General features: G+C 41.7%; 2 protein-coding genes across 7 annotated transcripts in view; one reads left to right on the top strand and one right to left on the bottom strand.

Annotated features, from left to right (window-relative positions):
- KCNIP1 (potassium voltage-gated channel interacting protein 1) overlaps window positions 1–25,032 on the bottom strand; it is an 803,899-nt gene that overhangs the window by 55,149 nt on the left and 723,718 nt on the right. The window contains exon 2 of one of the 6 annotated variants that reach the window (XM_048862515.2): window positions 3,851–3,883. The exons of the other annotated variants lie outside the window; for them this stretch is intronic. Within the exon in view, the coding sequence (XP_048718472.1) occupies window positions 3,851–3,883 (33 nt within the window). The remainder of the gene's footprint in view (window positions 1–3,850; window positions 3,884–25,032) is intronic. 6 annotated transcript variants of the gene reach the window in all.
- The window catches only part of LOC142068388 (uncharacterized), a 798,233-nt gene that overhangs the window by 85,819 nt on the left and 687,382 nt on the right, over window positions 1–25,032 (top strand). The window lies entirely within an intron of this gene.

Genomic DNA, 25,032 nt, shown 5'->3' with positions numbered 1-25,032 from the left:
CAGTTTCCACGGTATACATCTGATGAAGTGAGCTGTAGCTCACGAAAGCTCATGCTCAAATAAATTGGTTAGTCTCTAAGGTGCCACAAGTACTCCTTTTCTCTCTGGGAGTAGTTTTCCAAACAGTTATGCACCTGCATTATAGTAGCTCTATCTAGGTTATGTTTTCTTTGTTATGTTTCTGGATGTAATTCGTTAGTGTTTTTTATGAATACAGATCAAATTGGTCAGACTCCTGTAACCTTGAAAGATCCTCATGCCATGCCATAGCTTCAGCACCTTAACTTAATTGTTACTTGCTACGATCAAACTGGTTTAAACAGGTGGAATTGGCAGCAGTACCTTCCACTCTGGAATTTGCTTTCCTCTTAATGGAAAGGAGCCAGAGCCTACTGACCTTAAGGGCATATTGGAAAACTTATCTTTCTTTTTCAGGCCTTTGCCTGTAAGAGACAGGAGAGGACATTATTAGCCTGGTGGATGGGGTAAGAGGAGATTTTCTTACTGGTCAAGACTGTAATTTTTGGTATATGTATTTTTTTCATAAATCAGACTGAATAAATAGTGTCTTTACTTTACAAAGAATAAAAACCCTGACACTGTTACATAAGCACGAATGTTTTATGGATTGCTGCTGGTGAAGATTATTGCATTCTATTGCTTTTGCTGTTTGCTTGAGAATGGAGATGGAGTTTTCCTTAAAATAGATCAAACATGATATTTTAACTACACACACAGTTTGGAAATTATTTAACAGGGTTTGTTTTTCAGATCTGATTTATAATCCCCTATATTTATTCTAATTATACCTTTGTTACCTTTAAAATTTGAGCATTTCCTTACCTAGATCCCCTTGAAAATGAGTCTCTCAAAGTGAATTTCACCGTTGTAAACTACACTGAATGGAATTTACATTTTTGTAAATCTCCAGTATCAGAAGAGAATAATTTAATCCTTTCTGTAAGAGCCAAAATAACATCAAATTGTCAACCTATGTACACATCCACACACATCCTGACAAAATATATAATTTCATCATGAGGGAAAAAGATTTTTTCAAGCACAAATGGAACTCGCTATTTATACACAAGATCTGACAGAAGGGTACAATCCTGCTCCCACTGACACCAAAGGAAAAAAATTCCATTGATTTCCAAGTGAGCAGGAGTGGGTCCAATATTTCATCTTTCCCCACAAATCTTTCAGTGCCACTAGAATTAAGGCTTCTATATCGTGTCCTTCAAGAAAAGAAAAATGTTTAACTGTCATATTAGACAAAAAGCCATTTATTGAATTTCCTTCGTTAATTAATTTTAATTTCTAAAAAATGTAATGCATATCAGACATTTGCCTACATATTTCCAGGTCAAACAGAACAATCAGTTACCATGGCAGGCGGTATCCATGAAATAGAAAAACATTCATTAATTCACTACTTCTACCACTAGAGGGCAGATAATATACCACCAGTCTGAAAATAAGATACCGCTGCTTTCAAAAACTTTGTTGGGATTAAATATTCAAGTATATTTATTTACTTATTTTGCAAACTATGAAAGAATGCCTAATCAATGTTCTGGGTTAAGATACACTTAATAAATAAATAGACCCATCAGTCTCCTCAGATGAAATCAGCAACAACATCACTTGGGCATGTGGCAGATGTTAGACTCAGATATAGTGTCACAACAGGTTGTATAAACAGCCCCCTGCCATGGTCACTGTAACCAACCAAAATAAGTGACTGAGTGGTTGTCCCTAATAGGGCAAAATCTTGAATAAAGATGTTTCAAGCCATGCCACAGTCAGTAAACTCTTGTGAAGCAGTACTCTCTTGAGCATCAAACACCGCTCTACTGCTGATCTGGGTACATAACCTATGTCAAGACATGTCACCTTAGTTTCCCCATCAGAAAAATGGTGATAATGATATGTTCCTTTGTCAAGAACTTTGAAATGTATGGTTTCAGAACCCCAATGAGTGGTCTCACTGAAGTTAAGTGAGGTTCCAACATTAATAAGCTATACACCCAGTAGTAAGTGTTTGCATAAATAGAAGAAGTGAGCCTTGGGGCTTGCCTACATGGCGAGTTAGTCGTAGCAAGCAAGGGTGATAGTCTACAGCGCATTAGCTTGCTGCACAGAAACTCACTCTGTGGACCCTGCTTCAGGCACACTAACAGTTCTGTAGTCCACTTTGAGTTACTCCCATTTCAAAGAGCAGTACATCAAAGTGCACTACAGAGCTTTCTGTATGTGGTAGCAGGGACTGCATGGCAAGCTAGTATGCTGTAGCTTCACACCCTGGCTTATAGAATCATAGAATCATAGAATATCAGGATTGGAAGGGACCTCAGGAGGTCATCTAGTCCAACCCCCTGCTCAAAGCAGGACCAATCCCCAATTAAATCATCCCAGCCAGGGCTTTGTCAAGCCTGACCTTAAAAACTTCTAAGGAAGGAGATTCTACCACCTCCCTAGGTAACACATTCCAGTGTTTCACCACCCTCCTTGCTGCACACTGACTTGTTGTGTGGCCAACCCTCAGTTTTTGGCCTGATCCGGCAAACACGTAAAATTGGGTATGCTTGCAGAACTAGATTGGGAGTCAGCTATGGGCTCGATCCTACTCCCATGGAAGTCAACAAACTATGATGTTTTCCAGACTTCCAGTTTAGGTGATGGATTAGGAAGTCATATTGATGTATCACACAACCTGGAAAGGGTTAAGTAGGATTTCCTTATGGTAAATGTTAATTAAAAAATTGCATCAAGTACCCACTAAAATATAAATTTAATATGAAACATATTTAATTAAAGTTGAACTATAATTTATTAATAAATCATTATTATTGCCTGGTTGGAGAGATTAATTTCTATACCAAAGAGAATCTAATTCCTTTTTGTTTCTACATTGGCCTCTCAATATCCACCCCGTTTCTTGGAAACATCAAAGATCATTTCAGCTTAATTTTCCCCACTAAATCAACAGCACTGAAATTAATTACACAAACAGTTAAGCTTAATGAACATATGATGCCTGTAAGAGGCTTGGTGAAAACCAACTGTGGAGAAAGGTTGTATTAAAATGTGACATAGAACATAGGAAAATACAGTCTGGGAATCCTTTTGCTAATACTTGCAATGACTCATGTAAACTTATCTTATTCACAAACACTTTGCCTTCTGTTTCCTTTTGGTACATTTAATTCTTTTATATGCAGGAGAGCTGGAATGATTCAGACACTTGTTCTCTCCACACTTTGAACTGTGGAAGGTGCTCTGAAATTATTTTATACACTTTCCGTATTCACTCTATGCATTCCCAAGGTCATCGAGATCACTATGAGTCCTCCCATTGATTCCAGTGGGTTTTGGATCAAGACCTTATGTTCTTCTCTGCCTTTCTTCTAAATTCCCAGCTTTTTTCCACAGGGTTAATTATAAGTGAAAGTCAGAGTAAGTCTGAATGAAAGGGGGCAGGGAGAAGAATTAGTCTACACATTTGTAGGTGGTTTCCACTTGTACCAAACGAAGCCCTAAATAAATGAGCTAACCTGCTGCATCTAACGCTGCACAGCACATCAAAGAATAAATCATGGAACAGAAAGAAGAATGGATGACTGCAGATTATGGCTACACACAGGACACTTCTTACCCAGGTACGGGGAATTGCGCAACCTGAAAATATACCCTGGGAGGTAGGTAATCTTCAACCACCTTTACTTCATTTGCTAACAAACATGTGAAGGGGGAGCAGAGCTGATCAAGTAGTACCTTGCTCTTGCTTAGGAAACTGCTTCCTTTGAAAGTTAAATGACCAAGATAGTCAAATTGGTTTAAATTTTACCTCTCTGAGACAGGTAAGACCATCGGGCGAAGTCTAGGAAAAAGTAAGAAAACAATTTAACAAAAATAAAATTAAAACCATATACACTATTGTCTTGTTTTTTACTTTTGTTTTTTTAAGTGAAGCTGGATGGGCCCTTAAAGAGATCCGGGATCTTCTGGTTCTTATTTGGATGTGCCATATCTCAGTCCGTTGCTTCTTTCTCTTATGCAGAAGGGCAGTTAAGGAAGTCAGGGTTCCCTCTCCCCTGTATGACAATGAAACACAGGAAGTTGCATGAAGGAAGATGTGCAATGGTCATGCAACCATGCGATCAGTGGCAGAGATCAATGAGGTGGGGATGCAACATGACACCGAAGGAGCAATACGTTCTGATACTGAGCGCTTCTGAGAGCAAATCCTCTCCCTCATGCAATCTTAAAAGTTTGGACAGAAGGGCTCCCTTTTTCCAATGGTGGGAGCCTTGCATCTTCTTCTTCCTCATCCTGGTCAGAATACTTCTTTGGCTGTAGAAATGAAAATCGGTTAGTGGAGGAATAACAAAGTCCATGGGGCTGGTGGCCTGTTCAGAGTCACCACACTTGCAGCACAGTAATTTGATACAATTCTCATGCACCTTGGGAGGAAGTGTTATTAGTAAATTAGGTTTAAACAAAAAGAGTTAGGTTGGCTTTTTTTGTTTGTTTTAGAACTGTATTTAGTTCCACTTTGTCTCACTCTCTTTACCTTAGATTTGGTCTGCAACCATTTATGAAGAGTCACGTAGATCTTTAGAGCATTTCTCAGTATATCAATGTACACAAGTTTCCCGGCCTTCATTCCATGCTGTGAAGCTCCTATCTCTGGGTCAGTTCAGCTTCCATTTGTTTTCTTAGCTTCCATTTAGTTAGTGCCACACAAAAATACCTAAATTGTATGCAATGCTTTCCTATGTTCCCCTTCATCACATTCTCCAGTTCCGAATACCTGATCTCTTCCTGGCCAATCACTGTGCACCACCAGAAAGATCTCTGGTGGACTAACAGAACACACAAACGAGCACAACTTGCTCAGCTGCTGCTGATAGGTGAATGTGTCACCATCTGAATTATATCTGAGTTAGGTAGGAATTCCCTTGCCAGTTTGAGGCCAAAGATCAAATGGGCCATAGACACCAAACCACACAAGCTCATCCCTATGGGAGCAGCCCTGCAGGTAAGCTGTATGGGCAAGGAAGTGTGTGTGAAGGAAGCCGGTGCTGCTACGGCACATCTGTGCCTGCCCTTACTGTTCTCATAGCTCCATTGATGAACTTAAACGAGCTGAAGATCTGCCCCCTAAAATCCTTAGGCCACGCTGAATTTCATGGAATAACATTGAATTCTTGTAAAAAACACAAGCAGACATCCCCTCCCTTACAAAAGGACAAATGGAATTATAAGGACCCACGACAAGGCAAAGGTGAGCTTACATTTTTATTCATATTGCCCAAATATATTATTCAGTTGTTGAACCGTTACAGGAAAGGGGCTGAGAGCTAGGCAATCATCACAAGCTTTCCTATTTCACTCTCCCCTGAGCCCAGCTTGATGGATGGGGTTTCAGCTAATTCTAGACTTGGGTGCAGACAACATGATTAGATGACAAAGCCTTTAGAATTATAGTTGTGATTGCATATTTAATGCTTGCAGGAATGGAAATAATTTAGTATCTGGCCCTAGACCTAATTGATTCATTTAAACACAAATTATTATTTTTAATACCTTTACATATTTTTCTGCAATTGTATAATAGCTTTCTCTTCAGAAAAAAACTGCCAAAGTCCAGCTCATTCTCAATTATTCTCTGTGCTATACCCTCAAGAAATAAAGTGAGGGCTACTGAACAAACCAACCACACACCAAGATGAAAAATGAATCTGATGCTAACTGAGTCTGTAACGTCACATGCTCCCTCCTCCCCCCCCGCCCCCGTATATATTTCATTGTGTAGCATACATAGGCACTGAATCAAGTTCTGGGAATAGATGTAAAAACACATACAGTTTTGAAAAGGACCTTCAGAAAAACAGCAGAGGTGCAGACAATGTCCATGAAAGTTTTCATAAGAACATGAAAAGAAAGCAGTGGTGTAAAGTAACAACCTTAAAACCCAAAGACAAAGACAATACATCACCCAATAAGGAGAAGGTTCCTCAGAAACCCAAATGCAAATAGCTGAATGTGAAATATCAGAATCCATTTCTTATCCCTTGGGACACACCCAACTGAGTTACATGAATGCTTCTACCAGCCACGAATGAACCCACAATAGAGAGGCTCCAGCCAATTCCCCCAATTCCCCTGTCTTGCACACCGTAACTGTACCATCTTGCCCTGGTTAGAGGCCTGGCCAGTGTAAGCTCATTACCTAGTTCACCACTTCTTCATAGGAAAGTAGACATGCACAAGCATTTGTAACCTGTACTGAGATTTGCTAAGCACTTTAGACAAACTCACTGGTAAGGATAAAACATTAAAATAAGTTTATTAACTATAGAAAGATCAATTTTAAGTGATTATAAGTGATAGGCATAAAGGCCAGAATAGTTACCTTAAGAAAATAAAAAGTAAACATTCATTCTAAAGCCTAAACTTTTAGTCTAAGCAAGAGTTGAATCAAACAGCTTTTCTCACCCTGACAGATGATACAAGCAAGTAGGTTACAGTTCCTCAATACACAGGCTGGGACTACCTTTCAGCCTGGGACCAAAGTTCCTCAGTTCAAAGTCTTTGTCCTCCAGATGTTGTTCCCAGTGTTGAGTTGGGGGGAGGGAGGAGAGGCCAAGTTATGATGTCATTATCTCTCTTTTTATGCCTTCTTCCAGCTTACTAGAAAGATCCTTGCTGTGAATTCCCAATCCTGAACTTCCATTCTGCAACACCACCTGTGAGCTACAGCAATTCATCCTAACAGTAACAAGGTGCCACTGAAAGACTAGCTAATACATGTGTTTACTTCGTCTCCTGTGGAGGATGCCTCTATGCATCTCCTGAATAACTGCAAAGATTTTCAATTTATCTTTGCTCATTTTGTATAACAGCACTTTGGAGATCCAAACACATGGAACCCCCATACAAAAGCCTCCAGGGCACAGCTGTACTGTGGAAGTTACAGCACAACATAAAATATCAGATAACTTCATTACTTGTGATACAGTAGCTTTCAAAGATAGTTGGAAACCATGCTATGTGATGCATTTTGCTGCTTCTCTGAGCAGAAATAAACATGCATACATACACCATTTGCCTACCATCTCTAGCTGATTTTCTGGGGATGCACACTAGCTGATTTAGTGGGGACTGGACAAACCCTCGGTTAGCAACCCACCTTTTGTATATGCTATGGACAGTTCCTGCCCTGTTGCTTGCACAAGTGATTAAAGGGAACCTACATACTCTGTTGAATAAAATAAGGCTGGATTTTAACTTGATTAATTTACATCTAGTGAGGGGACACAACTGATTGGAGATATACAATTATATGAGGGTCTCACCTTACTTTTGGCAATTACAATCTCTAAGCCACTGCCCCATCCCATCCTGCACTAGAAACATATCTGTGGGTGAACAATTCTTTACAAGTGCTCCCGCCTTTCCAGTCCTATTTAGTTTTGAAGTATCTTGAGAATGGGGTAGAATGAAAATGTCCCATTTCTCAGTGTTTCCCTATATTATTTAAATACGTTTGACTTTGCCTGCAGAGTCACAACAGTATCAGTTTACACTATTAATGATAATAGAAGCCCTAAACTCTTTTGATTGTGTCTGTCAAGGTTCCTCCCCCACTCTGAACTCTAGGGTACAGATGTGGGGACCTGCATGAAAACCTCCTAAGCTTACTTTTACCAGCTTAGGTTAAAATTTCCCCAAGGTACAAATTAATTTTATCCTTTGTCCTTGGAATAACCACTGCCACCACCAAACTCTAACTGGGTTTACTGGGAAACGTAGTTTGGACACGTCTTTCCCCCCAAAATCCTCCCAACCCTTGCACCCCACTTCCTGGGAAAGGTTTGGTAAAAATCCTCACCAATTTGCATAGGTGACCACATACCCAAACCCTTGGATCTGAGAACAATGAAAAAGCATTCAGTTTTCTTACAAGAAGACTTTTAATAGAAATAGAAGTAAATAGGAGTAAAGGAATCACCCCTGTAAAATCAGGATGGTAGGTACCTTACAGGGTAATTAGATTCAAAACATAGAGAATCCCTCTAGGCAAAACCTTAAGTTACAAAAAAGACATACAGACAGAAATAGTCATTCTATTCAGCACAATTCTTTTCTCAGCCATTTAAAGAAATCATAATCTAATGCATACCTAGCTAGATTACTTACTAAAAGTTCTAAGACTCCATTCCTGTTCTATCCCCGGCAAAGCAACATACCAACAGACACACAGACCCTTTGTTTCTCTCCCTCCTCCCAGCTTTTGAAAGTATCTTGTCTCCTCATTGGTCATTTTGGTCAGGTGCCAGTGAGGTTACCTTTAGCTTCTTAACCCTTTACAGGTAAGAGGATTTTTCCTCTGGCCAGGAGGGATTTTAAAGGGGTTTACCCTTCCCGTTACATTTATGACAGTTAAACAGGGACAGCACACTTTGTATTTTGTATGACAGTTAAACAGGGACAACACACTCTTTTAAACAGGGACAGCACACTTTGTATTTTGAAACAAAATGATGCAATGCCATTTGGCACCACACCAGTCTCAGTAAAAATGAAATAAAAATGAACAACATTTACATTGCAGCTCTCTACACAGTTGAATAATTTTTGCATGGTTTATTAAGCTAATGTATTTCCTACAATATCCGTATTTCACACACCACAGAATCTAGCAGCACCTTTAGTTTCAGTCTGTTAAAGTGAAAAGCTGAATACGTTCTGCATCACATCTTCAATTCAATTTTATGCATCTCTCTGCACCGAAGGTAGCTCAGATTGACACAGGGTAGCGTTAAGAAAATAATTCAACATTGTGCTTTTTACCTAGATCTTAAAGGATAATTTCCCCAAGTTTATATTGTTTTAGCATGGTACAAGTTTATACCTTAGGGCGCCATATGGAGTCCCTAGCAAAAATAAAAATCTGTGTAATAATATAAAGCTCTTAAGCACTGCCATCTCCAAGACAATGTTCTTATTAGGATGTAGATTGGTGTAAGTAGAAACCTTTTCACAACTGGGGTACTTGCTGGCTCTGGGAGGCTGCAATTTGTCTCTAATTTACCAAGTCCAGCCCAGCTAGGTAATTCCTGTAAGCCAACTATTAGTGAGTGATGTGAAATGGGGTCTGACTTTCAAGAACACCACTTCACATGTTATTTCTACCTGACAGAAACCACTAAGTCTCAGTGATCTGATGAAGTAATGGGTGAAAAACAAGAGAATCTAACAGTTCTTTTTTATGAGAGTTATGGTATCTACAAGTTAATAGAACATTAGGTCTGATTTAACATTCCCACCAGTTTCAGATTGGTGTAGCCCCAGTGACTCCAGTAGATTTATATCATAATCAAACCTACTGGGCCTGGTTCTGGAATCACTGGCCCCTTTACAGTGGCTCAGCCATCCAAAAGAGGCCACAGAGCTAGCGTGGTACTGGGATCTCTCCCAGTGCAAGAACAGCGTAACGGCAGCCCTGCATAACCCAAAGTCTATGGACATGCTGAGAAAGTGGTCAAGGAGGAGGAGGTACTGTTGGGGGAAGCGGCCAAAGTGCTTTATGCTTCCAACTATTTTGTGCTGTGGATTAGTCCGTTGATGGCCATGCCAAACTGCTGTAAATTACAGCAGTCTCTGCAGTTGCTCTAACTTCATTCTAGTAGTTGCCATGACCATGGGCATAACTGTTGGTATGACTGAGTAGTAAGACCTCCTTCAAAAAGGTAGGTAATAGAGTAACAAACCCAAAAATGTACGAAAATACTTATTAATATTTATCTTATGGGACTTAATTGTCATTGTCATTCAGAAACATTACTAATAGTTTTGCAGATACAGTGTCTTTCAGTGGGTTTCCTGGCTAAGACAAACTCAAAGGAAGTTCTGATCCCTGGGCGCTTCATGTATTGCAACCCAGCAAAACTGACCATTGTGGGAAAATTTCTGCATATGTAGTCTGGATCCTTTCTTGATTACAGCAATGGGGTGTAAAAATTATCCCCAACAAGTGACTCTGGGGATCTGTTTATCATTGCAAGCCATCTTTTGAACCAAAGGGTTTGATTATTTGTTCATCTACCCACCCATGGTTTACTTTTTGAAATATCCCCCATGGCTTAGAAAGACAATTAGGCAAATGAAGCAAAGACTAAATGAACATCAAAGAGCAATAAGAAAGAAGGCAGTTAAATTATCCTGCTGTTGATCCCCACTTGTACTCAGCAGGACAGTCAATCTCTGCTCTTAGATATTGAAGCACAAAGTATATTTGATTACTAAAATTTCGTAATTTAGACCATGAAAGGGAAAGAGAATAAAATAAAGACACTGAATTCTAGTGGGTTAAATGGAAAGCTTCAAACTGTCTCAAAATGAAGAGACTGTCTAGAGCCTAGGAAGACTTCAAATTAATTGTCTGATGGCTAATATTTGTGGTGAGGATTCTTGTGTGGATTTACTAATGTTCTGAGATGGTTCTCTCTTCTCTCAGATATTGATGGGCTAACCTATGTCTCTCCTCCAAATGTTAATCAATCACTAAGCTGGATGCTCTACAGAGATCAACAGAAAGGTCCATATGGGACTCTGAAGAACACACTCCATTTTGGGCTAGATCCAACACCTGATGCTCATTAGGTGTTCCATTTCAGTAAGCAATGTGAGAGTGGGTCCATAATAAGCATTAGTTTCTCCAACTTTTGCCTCAGCTGCAGACCTTATGAGTGTTGTTCTTTCTACAGGCTAGAGGACCCTCTAACATGTGAGAAAGAGCAGCATCCTTACAGAACCATCATGGAGTAAATACCACACACAGCCCCTTATTGCCCATCCTCAAATCATTCAAAGGGCATCTGATCAGAGGTTTTGTGCTTCCATACCAACTCCATGAGCCCCATTCCCTGGAAGAGTAGCCTCAGCAGCCTTAAACTTCCTTTTAAAGGTGGCTCTGTGGAAAAGCAATATACAGATCCTGGGCGCGCATTTGCCAAAGCCACTAGGGATTTTGGGTCTCCAAACTTGCAATACCTTAAAGGGGGCCTGATCTTTAGAGGGTAGGTGGCTCAGTGCTTTCTAAAAATCAAAGCCCTTTAAAGTCTTCTCAAGTTGGGCACCCAAATTCATTAGTTTGAAAATCTTGCTCTCAAGCTCGATAATTTCTACAGGGTTGGTGTGAGGGATGGTGTACCCAGTCCCAGGATGTGGGTGAAGAAACAGAGACACATTTCATCCATTCAGGAGTGCCCACTTTACAGTATCTGATGGGTATTCAGTTTATTAATCCAGCTAGGCCATAACAACTTTTTCTATACTATTGTGAAGGTGGCTATCTTCCCAATGGCTACATTTCTGTCCAGACCATACTGATGTTCACCAGCCTGAACAGTGACATCCTCCAAGTTCAGAACATGACTTATAGAGCTGAGAATCCTTTTGTTCCAGACAGACTGCTGAGAATGACAGGGAGGAGATGGGATAAGGAGTGGTTTCATAAAGTCTCTGTCAAGCCAGTCTCAGCAGGGCATGCCTATATTATCTTTATCCCAGTACAGGCTGTATGCCATTGTGATTAGGTACTGATATAGCTTCAAAGTGGGATTCAAAATACTCTCTTTTTTGAATGGGGAGACATTTTCACAAAGGAAATTCTAGATCTTTTGACCTACCTCTAATAAAATTCTGCAGCATGTTATTTATCTTTGAAATACAATACTTGGGAATGTATATTAGAATTGAATTGAAGATGAATATTAACCCAAAAATAACGTTGATGTATTCATTCATCTTTATCAAGATTAGCTTTCTTGGTAAAATCAATGTACAATTGCTATATCGTTTCCCCCTAAAATATTATGCATCAGTGTGCCTTTTTATTAACAGTGTTAAGTTTTAAATAAACCTCTTGTGTTATTTTATCTGAAGTGCAGTTTTAACTAATCAAATTATTTATGTGACTTGAAGTCTTTTTCTGGGTAGTCAATGGATATTTGGCAATTATAATCATGTTTGGTGGTGTTAATGTTTTACAGCTTGATTTTAGGAGTTCTGTGTGTACTATGATGAATATTTGCTATATATTTTTCAAACTAAAGCGGGTTCTTTTTTAAGTAATTCTCTCTGCCTCCCCCCAATAAAAAAAATAAAAAAAAAGAACTGTCTTCATTTTATACTGCCTGTAGAATATACTGTCCTTCACTAAGAGTTTTGCAAAACCTCACAGGAAACACAAAATATTTTATGTAAATCAGCTCTTTAGATGTGAAAAAGCATCTCTGGAATACACAAAGGGGAATTCATCTAGCAGGACGTGAACCACAGATCTCGAAATCCAAAAAAAGGCAGGCTACCCCTTGCACAATAACAGAATACCCTGCAGGGGCCATGTTTGATAGCACTGATAGCTTCTTCCATGCCTCTAGTCACCACAGCAATATTATCCTAGGGCCATGTCTATGCTATCGTGGCATAGTCGTGGCATCGCAGATGTGCTGCTGTGGCACAGTAGCGTAGATGCGTCCTACATTGACAGAAGGGGTTTTTCTTTTTATATAGTTAATCCATCTCTCTGAGAGGCGGATTCCAGGTCAACAAAAGAGTTATTCTCTCAACCTAGCCAAGTCAACATTGTATGTTAGGTTGATCTAACTACAGTGATCAGTGCACAAAATCTTTCACAGCCTTGAGTGACATAGCTAGGATAATGTAATTTTTAAGTGTAGATCAGGTGTGACCCTAGGCATTCCTGTATTCACACCTTATGCACTACTGCAATGACTTCTTTGTACAAAATATGGCTTGTGACGTATTTGAAAACTAATAGTCAATAATATCATTGTAAAATATATATAACAATGCTACAAGTGAAATTATGGATACTCACTAATATTATGCTTTAAAGTCTGTGACTAAAAGATGTTTAAGCCAGGCATGCCAAGGGGAGTTGATAAACAGGTTTTCTCCAAACAAAGGAAAGAGGCGGACACTTCAAACCAGGTGTGTCCAAATTCAATGTGCTATTCATTTGTATCACAGATTGCAGCAGACGGAGATAATTGGCATAGTAACAACCACTAGAGGGTAAAGAACCAGTAGGGAGCCTTATCTTCCAGACCTCCTGGCTCTTTAACTCAGCATGAACTAATGAACTTTCTCTGGGGGAAACCTTCAGAACAATCTATTTGAAAGGTTCACTGGACTATAAAAGAGAGGGGCAAAAAAACCCAAATCATCTTTCACCCAAGAAGACAAAGAAACCAAGCACTTTGGACTTTGTGGGAGATACTGACCAAGGGTGTGACCAGCCATCTAGCTGGAAGGAGGTCGGTAAGAATATAACATTTATTTCCAGATGTTTATTTTCCAAACTAAAGCTGCTGCTTTTTAAGTAACCCCTCCCCACAAAGAACTGGCCTTCATTTTGTAGTTTTGTTAAGTCAGTCTCTAGAAATCCTTTTCACTTTTATTTGCTTGTAACCATTTCTGACTTTATCCTTTTTACTTCAACTCACTTAAAACCCCTCTCTTGTTAATAAACTTCTTATTCTTTTAATCTAAACCAACTTGTGCTGTGCTTGCTCCAGTTAAAGAAACAAACTGCTGTGTATTTGTCTCTTGAAAGGAACCATGGACCTTATTACTTCTCTAAATGTTTCAGAAGAGGGCTGCACATTTCAGAGCAGATGGTTTTGGGGAAATTCAGGCCTGGGTTGTGTGTTGGGGTCACTTGACTAGTAGTAACTCCAAGGCTGGTGAAGACCAGAATGTGGTTGTCCTGTAACAAACAGACTACTGGAGTCAAAGTTGTTGAACTGAAGTTGCTTAACACACAGATATTCAGTGCATGATTGTATGATGGCTGGGAGCATCCAGACAGGCAACTACAGCAGGAGAGCATTTTAGGGCACTCGGGGTTACAGGACAAGCCATGACACTACCTCTTCCTGGTTTGGGTTGCACCCCAAAAACATAACACCAGACCTGATTGATTTCTCAAAGTAACATTAAGTCTAAACAGAGCTATTTCAAGATATCCAAAGTCTGGTGGAGTCCCTTTCAACACAGCTGTGAATGAACTATCTCCGCAGCACTTCAACAGATCAGGAACTGATCAAAGGACATTTTGTAAATCTTCATTGGTTTAATGAAAATAATAATGCTTACACACTTTGAGATGCATCAGAGTTTCACCAGCCTTAACTGACCTCATACGTACATTCAGAGCTGTCCCATAGAAATCCCCTACAGCTTTGCTGGCACTCACACAACCAGTGCAAATAAATCTTTCCTCATTCCAAATGGGTAATTCTGTACCTTAGTTACCACTTTGTAGGACAAAGCACCATACATTACAGCAAGGCTTCCCGTGATATGCATTTTTTCAAAACCTAAATTGGAATGTAGAAATCAATTCAGTGCTTAAAACACATGCTAGTTTCTCCTAATCAGCTCTTGGATTGCTGTTTGCAGTACATTTAGGAATTGATCTAATAATACTAATGAATGAGGTGGGAATCGGATGACTAATTAATAGTGCTGAAGCCAAGTATGGATTTGATTAAACTAAAATAACCATGGTGACCCAGTTTGAAGAGCTGCAGTAGATTCTTTTTTCACATTTCAGAATCCATTGCTTAGGAGTCATAGTACACTGGCTGCGATTGTTCTTTGAAAGAAATCTCTTTTGAATCTAATATTAGCATAACACAAACTTTTGATCAGACTTACTTAGGTTATTTGGAGATATACCACCCTCTATTTCCATGTAAATGTAGTAGGAATACTTACATGTATCCATTCACTTATCTAGACATTTCCAGTGTGCCCAGCAGTCTGGTATCGACTCCTGGAGGAATTCTGCACCACTGCACAACTCAGAATTTTGCAGAAATTAATGTTATATGCACAGAATTTCCTTTCCCCCCCCCAGAAATGGGCTGTAGAGACGTTGGTCTCCACTAAGGGCCGCTGGACTCGACAGATCCCAGCCCGCAAGTAGAAGACACTGCGGCGGGAAGCTGAGGGAGCTGGAGGGTTCCCAGAAGCTGCAGTTCCCAGTACGCCCTGAGGGAAGGAGGTGGTGGTGCCCAGGAAACTCCATGCAAGCCCGGGATCCAGCATCAGGTTGTTTCTCCCTCTGGATCTCTGGACTGTAGGAGGGTTGGAGTGTGAGTGTCTGGGCTGGGGGTGGGGGACAGAGGAGGGTCCGCAGCTGGGTTCTAGGGTTAGGAGGGGGTGTGTCTGCCCCCCCAGCTGGGCTTTAGGGGGGTGAGGGCAGAAACAGGAATTCGGTTGTCCTAGGGCTTTCTTTAACTCTCTGCTCCTGAGGGAATTTTTGTGTGTGCCTGTATTGTTACAGAAATACTGGCTGACAGGTATTCTGAATTAAAAAAAATAAATATTTGAAACTGGCATGATTTTATAGTGTTATTTTGACAAAATTTGCAGAATTTTGCAGAATTTTAAAATATTGTGTGCAGAATTTTAATTTTTTGATGCAGAATTCCCCTCGGCATATATGACAAATGATGTTCAGACCTGTGTCCCCCCCCATCTGAAAACATGTAACATTGAACATTTACTGAGATGGTGCTTACAGGATCATTTACATGAGGTCTAACTGCACACAGCATGCCTGGTCAAGGCACAAACAATGCTGGTCCCTGCGGAGGTACAAATGCCCTACGACATGCATTGTAGTTGACAATTACTATAGGAGTCTATTTTTTTCTGCACTTCTCAGTGTCTGGGCAGGAGATATAGCAAAAAGTAATACTGAGAAATAGCTCGATTCTGTTTCACGCATTATAACTAACAGCTGCACACTCCTGGCCCCAGTATAGCTTGCAAGCCTCTTCCACTCCTGCCATGCTTCTGGTGAATAAATTCAGCGTGCATCTCGATGGCCTGCCCATTGCCTTTTTGAATGACCATTATCTACCTCAGGGATTCTCAAACTTCATTGTGCCGCAACCTCCTTCTGACAATAAAAATTACTACAAGACCCCAGGATAGGGGACTGAAGCCTAAGCTCACCCAAGCCCTGACACCCCGAGCCAGTGGGCCAAAGCCGAAGCCTGATCCCTGCCGCCCTGGGTTGGGGGACCAAAGCCAAACCCCAAGGACTTCAGCCCTGGGGGAGAGGAGGCTATAACCTGAGCCCTGCCACCCCGGCTAAGTCTTTGGCTTCAACCCTGGGCCCCAGCAAGTCCCACTTTGGGGTCCTGACCCACAGTTTGAGAACCGCTGCTCTACCTCCTATTCACCCAACTCAGTGTACTGTCATCAACAGTGACGATGATCTAAAGAGGATGTAGAAGGGATTACTATCCAGATTGCCCTCCATAATCCCCCCTTTACACTTCTGACACTTCCCACAATAGAACCTCCAGGGCACAAACAAAACTGCAGAACCAAACCTGGATCATAGCTCCAACCACTCCACCTCCCTCCAGAAGCATAAAAGCATTTACAGCAAACTGAAAGGCAAATGCACCAAGCACGCTCTGCACATGCAGACCACTTAACATTTCTGAGGTTCCCCCAAGAATGAGAATGAGTTTCGGGGAGGTAAGGTCACATATACTACTAAAGAAAGCTATTATGACCTGTCTGGAGTATGAACAATAAGTCACTGTTTTCCCCCCCTCTGCTCCCACAGATACAGCACCTTCAATAGCTAGACCAACGAAGACAGGGCTTCTGTGTACTGCTGACAAGCTCGCTATCCTGAGGAGGAGCAAAAGGAAGACTCGGGACAAGATGTTTGCAGAAGTCATGGCAGATAATAGAGGAAAAGCAAGTTGGCTGAGAAGTGGAGGCTATACATGAGCATCCAGATGAAGAAAGAAATAGAGCTGTCCAGGAGATCATGGTAGATCAGAGACAGAACCCAGGGAAAGCGTGGCTTTGGCCAAGGACAGCACAATCATGGTGAAGAAGAGCATGGAAAAAGACAGAGATGCAGAGGCAATGCATGGATGCTACCCTGAACTAGAATGTCCTCCCACAAAACATGCCCCTGCGAGGCCAGCAGTCCCTGCAGGCCCATAATTTGAGACCCAGACATGTTCTACAGCCTTGGACAATGCTGCCTAATGGGACCAGCAGGAACCCCTAGCTTCCGCATCCAGCAGCACTGCTCCCAGAGGCTCCCATTTACCACTCAGATCCAACCTCTGGACACTTTCATTTGGGAGTCAGCTCTTTGGAGCCCAGCAATGCCCCTAAGAATTTTGAACCAAGGCACTCAACCCCAGAACCTACGTGGACAAGAAGAGATGGAGCCAAGACGTATACTTGCCTTTAACTTTATGCATGCTCTTCAAATTGTTATATTTGAAATGTTCTTACCGTTGCACTTTGAGTTTTGATTGCACTGTTGCCGTAATTAAAGGTTTGTGTAAAGTTCATTACTTAAGAAGAGTGGTTAGTTAAATGTATTTCCAATTACATAGAATTTATTTTCTATTAGTTTCATTTAAACTCTGTTATTGGGTATTCTTCTTTCATAACAAAGCCATTACAATATATCCATTATGAGTCATCTTTGTATTAAACACAGAAAATCTTTTAAATAAAGCTACAATAATTCATAGGGTTTACCAAAGCACATAGGGAATGTTAAACTTCAGCCACCCACACTCAATGTCCCAGTGCTGGCAACGTCTCCATCCCAGCCCCCCATCATCCTGATGGGCTAACATGCTCAAGCATGTGATTCAAAACACAAACAGCAGGCATCCTTGACAACATTCTCAAGGGTGTTTGTGTTCTCTCTAGGATGCCTTGCTAGCTGCTTGAACCTCTGATCAAGTCTCTGCACCTCAGTTATGCTTTCCCCCCTTCCTCTCACAAATACAGCACAAAACACAACGTGCAGTTATAATGGTTAGGAACTCTTTCTGCTGCTTCAAACCTATTCCATAAACAGTATCACCTGCCTTTCAAATGGCCAAATGCACACTGGACTACTATTGTGCAACTACTCAGGCAACAGTTAAAATGTTCCTTCTGTGCATGTGGCCTGTATATGGTTTCATTAGTTACAGCATTGGGAATAAGCCAGGTCCCCCAGAATAACTGGACCAACCTCCACACTATTAATGTCCACCGTTCTCCGGGGGGCAAAAAGTCCTGTCTCCATTAATTTAAATATTACCAAATTCTGAAAGTCCCTAGCCTCATGGACTCTCCTGACCACCCTGGATTCAGGTCTGTAAACCTGCCACATTGGTCCACCAGTCCTTGGAGCACCATGTAGAAATAAATTCTGCACCCTGTTGGTGTGTGTGTGTGAAAATGATGGCACATGTTCCATCAATTGCCCCATTAGATTCTGGGAAACTCATGCATGTAAAGCCATCAATAATCTCCTGAGCATTACCCAGCTTCACGGTCTGGTTACATAGCACCTTATCAATGCCCTGATAGGCCTGCATGAAAATGGCCCCAAGAAGTTGATCACCCCATGCCAAATTGTTTGGCTGCAGACTGGTAACATTCTGGGGTGACCAGCTTCCAGATGACAATGACGACCCATTGCTCCATGAGTATGGAGCACTGCAAATTGGTATGCTGTTTCTCAAGCTCTGGGATACCTCCAGAGAATGCTACATCAGTTCTGCATACATCGCAAGAAAGGTAGCCCTTCCTATCCTGAAGTTCTCTGAATGCTGCTGGTCATCCCAGCTCTGCCCCACCACAGTCCATACTGGTTTCCCAGGTGTAGAAATGGCAGTGAATGCTTTGTAGCTAATCCAGGAACTCGTCCTCTTGTTCCAACACATCAGTGTCCTCTTGTTCTTCTACCTCATCCTGCTGTCACCTCTGCAGAGTATCCTCCTGTTGCTGCCATAGAATAATCTCCTGTTCCCACATCATCTTGTCAGTGGTGTGATGGGCAAGGTCCACTGCAGAGTCTATCTAGCTCCGAGTGCTGTAGTATAGGCCAAGCAGCCTGTGCATGATTGCTCTTGTAACCATAGTGGCCTGGAGAATGGTATGAGCCAGCACAGAAAAGAAGTATAGGGTGGAGACAGTAGAAACGTATTTTTAAAAAAACTGAAGCTGCTTGGCTTCCCACAATTCACAGTGAAAACAATCCCAGGATGCATGCTTCTCAGTAGCTAAAGCAAAAGACCATGGGACACCTCCCAGGATGCTATATATTCAGTTTGCAACAAACAGCTGCCACGTGTTTACACAATGCAAATTGAAAATGGAACAGGTGTTGCGTACACACTCATGTACGATGAGTTACCTGATGCATATCAAAAAGCTTCTGTTTACCCTGTATCACTGTTTAGCTGGACAGCTTACCAACTGAAATAACATAACACACATTGCTAGCAATTGCCACCAAAGTGACCTTGTTCCAGACTATTGATGTGGGTTTGTTCTGCTCATCAGAAGATTGATTCAGGAACAAGTTCTTCTGTTAACATTTTGATTTAAGGTGAAAAAGGTAAGCGAGTGCATGGAACCACTTCAGTATTTCTATGCAAGTGCCAATGCAGTGTAGTTACAGGAGTTGGGCTTTATAAGTCAATAAATGTGTTAATAAATATCTTTCCCTGTGGAGTAAAAACAGGAGAGTAAAAGTGAAGATGGTAGAACACAGTTAGACTGATGGATGGGGTTTGATATATCAGCACCATACCAGGGCCTGCTCCTGCAAAGTGCTTGGCACCTCACTGGAGTGGCGGTGCCCCCCACCCAAATTCTGACTGGCTGCAGGATTGGGCAGGACAGTCATCTATACACTATTCACTGTAATAATGAACATAAGCTCCTTTGGGTGGAGGCCTGCATATAAAGCGAGTTGCATCCCTACGTGCTTTATAAATAAAGTGATAGGAACAATGTAAGTCACTAAAGTGAGGACACACAAGGTTTGTGCTGGTTGGAAAGAAATTAACATCTGAAACTTGACATGATTCTCATAAGGAGGCTAGTTTGGGAGATGCATAGATATCATTTGTGTAATCCTCATTGAGTTTACCAGGGTTCCTGGGTTTGTGTGCGCTTGTAACGCAGGGAAAGTCTGCTAGGAAACCAAGAGGGAGAAAGGAGAGACACTGGTTCTATGAATGGGCATTCCTGCAGCTCAGGGGAGTGATAGGAGGCATTCCTGGATGACCACTAGCATATCTGTTCAAAGGAGGAGCAGTGTCTGAGAGAAGGGGGAGAGTTCAAATGATTGACAAGAAAAAGCCCAGGAACGTAGAGCTAGCCTGACCAATAAGGAAGGTCCTCAGTGAGATGCCCATGCCCAGGAGTACTGTGAGAGGAGAAAAATGGAGAACTGGCCTTTGGGCACCTGGAAGCAATATCCCCAAACTTGGTTGTTTCCTGTTCAAGCTGACTCCCAGTTTATACAATTGGGTTGGGAAAACTCCCCATCCCATCAGGCTAGGCTAGTCCTTTAGCTCCCTAGGTAAATTAGTCACCACATGGCAAGTACTGCTCTGGCTGCTAGTTCAGGGCTGCCCACCTGCTGTGACTGTATCAGAGCTCCAGGGCTGGAGATTAGGAGTTAGGATTTTTAGTATACATTATTATAATCTGCACCCAATCCCTGCATCCCTTTATGGGGAGGGGCTGTCTCGGGAGCAGAAACAGCCTGACTCCTGTATGAAGAAGACACCTGCCAACTGAGACTGTCAGCCCCTCTGCAACAGCTGAGGACTCAAGATTCAGCTCTGAACTGGAGGATCATTCACAGAGTTGTGAGCGCACCATCTTTTAGATAGACTGTCAGGGAAATTGTTTGGGACACCCCCTCCTCCCTGAACTGTATCCTCAAGCCATGGGGATTTCATCATCTACTGTCTATTAAATTTATGGAGTGACTTCCCATCTTAGCCCCACTGAGAGTCCTTTGGGCTGCACTGAACCCAGTCAGCCAAGTTGCTTATTGTTGCTACAAAAGATATTGTCATCACAGGTCATCAAGGGTACCTATGAAGTATTGGTATCAACAGGATACTAAATTTTAGTCTTGTTATATCAGGTCACGTGAGTGAGGAAATTCATGGGTATTATCAGAACAGGGAGGACACCAGTGACTCTTTACCCTATTATGTTACATTTACTTCCTTTTTAATACAATTACTCTTGTGAATGTATTGTGTATATTTGCATTATTCCCTGGGAGTCTTCAATTATCTGCCAAGAAACTCAGGGTCACCCCGTGCTTAGAATTTTCCTTCCAAGCTTCCCTGGTGATCTTCCCAGGAAGAGGTAAGAGGCGGATGGAGGTACTGCCAAGTAAATACATCTGGGAAGAGAAGAAGGAAGTTACACCCTGCTGTGCTGGAATCCCAATGAACCCAGGCCCATCCATCCAAACCCATAAGGAAACTGGCATTAAAGGAGGTAACTGGGTGGATAGGGGTGTTACATTTATATTACAGTAGTACTTACAGGCCCTTATATGGAGATCAGGGCCTAATGGTGCTGCATGCTGTAAAAACACACAAATACATAATAAGGGACAATCCTACAATGTCTACAACGTCTACTCTGCAATGAATAACCCATGGCACCGAGTCTCAGAGCCCTGGTTAGATGAGTGAGACTTGCAGGCTTGGACTGCAGGGCTCTAAACTAGCAGTGTAGACATTTGGGCTCAGGCTGGAGCCTGGGCTTTGAGACTCTCCCCTCTCATGGGGTCTTGGTGCCCAGACTTCACCCTGAGCCTGAACATCTACACTGCTGTTTTATAGTTAGTCTGAGCCAACTGACCTGGGCCAGCTGCGGGTTTTATTGCAGTGTCAAGATACCCATGGACACACAGGGAGCCTGTAGCAGAGCTAGGAACTGAATCCAGGTGTCCTGGATCCTGATCCAGAGCTTTAAGCACATGACCATCCTGCTGCTAGGATAAATCTTAGACTGGGATTCACTACCTTAAAGAACAGTTTCTAAAGGGTTTGTCTTCACTACGGGGGTAAGCTGATCTAAGTTACACTACTCCAGCTATGTGAATAAAGTAGCTGGAGTAGACGTAGCTTAGGTCAACTTATCCCAATGTCTTCATGGCACTGAGTCAACGGGACATGCTCTCTGGTCAACTTCCCTTACTCTTCTTGGGGCAGGTCCACACTATGGGGATAAGTCGACCTAAGTTACGAAACTCCAGCTACGTGAATAATGAAGCTGGAGTCGACATACCTTTAGGTCAACTTATTGCTGCGACTTCACCAGGCTGGGTCAAAGGGAGAAACTCTTTCATTGACTTACCTTATGCTTCTCGTTCCGGTGGAGTACCAGAGTCTATGGGAGGGTGATCGGCAGTTGATTTAAAGGGTCTTCACTGGACCCACTAAATCGACCCCCCAGGGATCTGTCACCACACGTTGATCCCCAGGTAAGTGGAGACAACCCCTTGGAGAGCTAGAGTCCCAGGGTCAACCGGAGTGTACTCTGCCCTCTATTTAGCAGGTCTTCACTAGAGGCAGACGCTTTCTTAATGTAGAAAAAAATAAAAAATGAAATAAGGAGGCCAATTTCTCCACTGAGCCTGCACTTGTTGCTGAATAAACAGCTGGCCTTTGAAGGGACCTTCTTCTAGAGGCGCTTTCAAGTAACTGATGCAGGGTTAAGCTCAGACCATGAGTAAAATAAAACAACCACCACCTCCTGCAATTCCAACGTTAAAACAGCACCAAAAAGTGAGGCAAGGAAGAATATGTCAAGCTACAAAACTGCTCGCTTTTGAGAACTAAGCCTGGGAAACTCTCCACAATGCACTTATTAAATGAAACCCTCGCAGAAGCACTCTGAATTATAAATGAAATAATTCAACTTTAATTGTTTTTTTTTCCCTCTCTTGGAAAGGTTATTCATCAACTACCTATGATGAGCCTAGGCAATCTATTACAAATGGACTTTCTCTCTCTCTCTGCAAAACTTCAGCAGCGATAATAGTTCTACTTCACTGAAAAGCAAATCAGACATTTTGAGTTTCCTGATTTATTAATGCATTGATTTCTATAAATGTCAGCATGTTTTAAGCTTTCAGGCAGAGAACTGGAGGGGGGGGGGGGGAAACAATCAATGGATGGTAAATACCATGTAGGATGAATCAAGCTATCAGAAGAAATAATTAAAGCCTTGCCTAATTCAAGGACGCATAGCCCTTGGGTTATCAGTGCTCCTGGAATGGAAGAAAAAATATATAAAAATTGATACATGCACTCAGAGAGGTTTTAACTTGAGTTTTAAAGATAAGTCACTTCACCTCAGACCTTGGTGCTTTCATACATTTCATTGCACTATAACAGAGGTCAAAGGAAAACTGAAGAGCAGAGCTTGAGCGCTAGAGACTGAGCCAGCAATGGAAAGTCATTGGTTGCTGAACATCTAATTCATTAGGTCCCTTTGAAAATCTCAGTCTTGAGGTCCAATTCACCATAGCCCTGTGTCATGTGCATGGCTTTACATCTGGGCCAAGTGGGTGTAAAACACTGCCAAGTCAGAATGGTAACACCCTGCACTTGTATAAGGTGACGACACAAGGTGGAGGACAGTGGTGAACGTGGCCCTTCCCAACCAGGACTTCGGTGAAGTTTAGATGAGTCCATCTCTTTAAAGGCCTGGCACCCTGAATCTGATCATCAGTCAACTGTAGGGAAGTCCGGGTCTGATCTGGATCCAGTCTTTGCAGCTCAGATCCATCTCTATTGAAAAATCTTCAGTTGCTGGAGCGTGTGTCTATAGAATAGTTCAGGAGTTCCCAAACCAAGGTAGGAACATAGGAGGAGTTTAGAATTAGTCTTTGAATGTGTGTGTAAAGAGGACTGGTAGAAGTACCGTTAGATGCTTTGACCCCAAGACAGGGCCAGACAATTACAGGACCAGTCCCTCCCATGAGGGCCTTCATCGTCACCTGTATTTTTGGAAGGTGCATCAAAGATGGGGGTCATGATCCCACCGCCTCCAGTGGCTAGAAGTGAGAGAAGAATTTTTTGGACTAAATTTTGAATTATTGGCGTATTGGCAAGATAACAACCTACTGAAACAAAACAGGTACCTCTGCATGCAAAATATGCAATTGTGCATCCAAAGTAAGTAATTGCACATGTAAATGAACAAATTCCATGGGGAACTATTTATACAGCAACAGTTCTCTGCTGCTATTAGACTGTGGAGTTCTCCAGTTGCATGATTTTTTGATTCTGAGACTGTGGAAGTAGGCAGTGAAATCGGCAGGGAGACTCTTTTTATTAAAAGTGATACACAACTTTAAGCAGCAGTATCATGTATTTACATTATCCCACAGTCATGTAAAATAATATAACTGCTCTTAGTGGAGATTAATACTGCATGTGTGGAAAACTATTTTTGCCATCACTTGTACTACTCACTATCGAGGAATTTTCAGCTTGTAAAGTTTATCTTTTTTTGAATGTGGGTGAAAAAATACCTTAATCTTCACAACAGAAACAAGATTTTTTTCCCCAACCCCATAAACTAGACTGCTCAAATTTACAAAATCATCTTTGGGTTGAGGATTAGCATGAAAAAGTTCAGCCAATAAGGATTTTTTCCCCTAGAAGGCCCTGAGCATATGAAAGTAAGGGCTTAACATGTGATTTTCAAAATAACTGTAGCAGGATTCGGGTTTTAGGACCATGCACAGAGAGAGAGAGAATTGCTGGCTCACCCTGGAATCAGAGCGGGAGGGTCCTGTGAACTCCAATCCAAAATCATTAAAGTGTTTTTAGATGTTTCTGAGGCAGAGGGGACTAAGGAAAGAGATATAGTTGTCAATTTATGGACAGCCAAACCCCAGAAAAAGGTTGGTGTTTTGTTGCTTCTTTAGGTAAAACCCCAGAAGGGATAAGTCTGGATCCAAACCCATGCACTTGCTCTGTTAGGAGATGGTATAGATTACCCTCTGCTTACACTAACTGGAATAACAACAGTGAGTATCAGCCACAGAAAAGTAGAAAAGGAAAATTATTCTGGTAAAACATGGCTCTGTTTTGTTAT

The sequence above is a fragment of the Caretta caretta genome, chromosome 8 (assembly GCF_965140235.1).
Source record: "Caretta caretta isolate rCarCar2 chromosome 8, rCarCar1.hap1, whole genome shotgun sequence".
NCBI classification, from domain to species: Eukaryota; Metazoa; Chordata; order Testudines; family Cheloniidae; genus Caretta; species Caretta caretta.
This window is presented reverse-complemented; position numbering and strand designations above follow the sequence as displayed.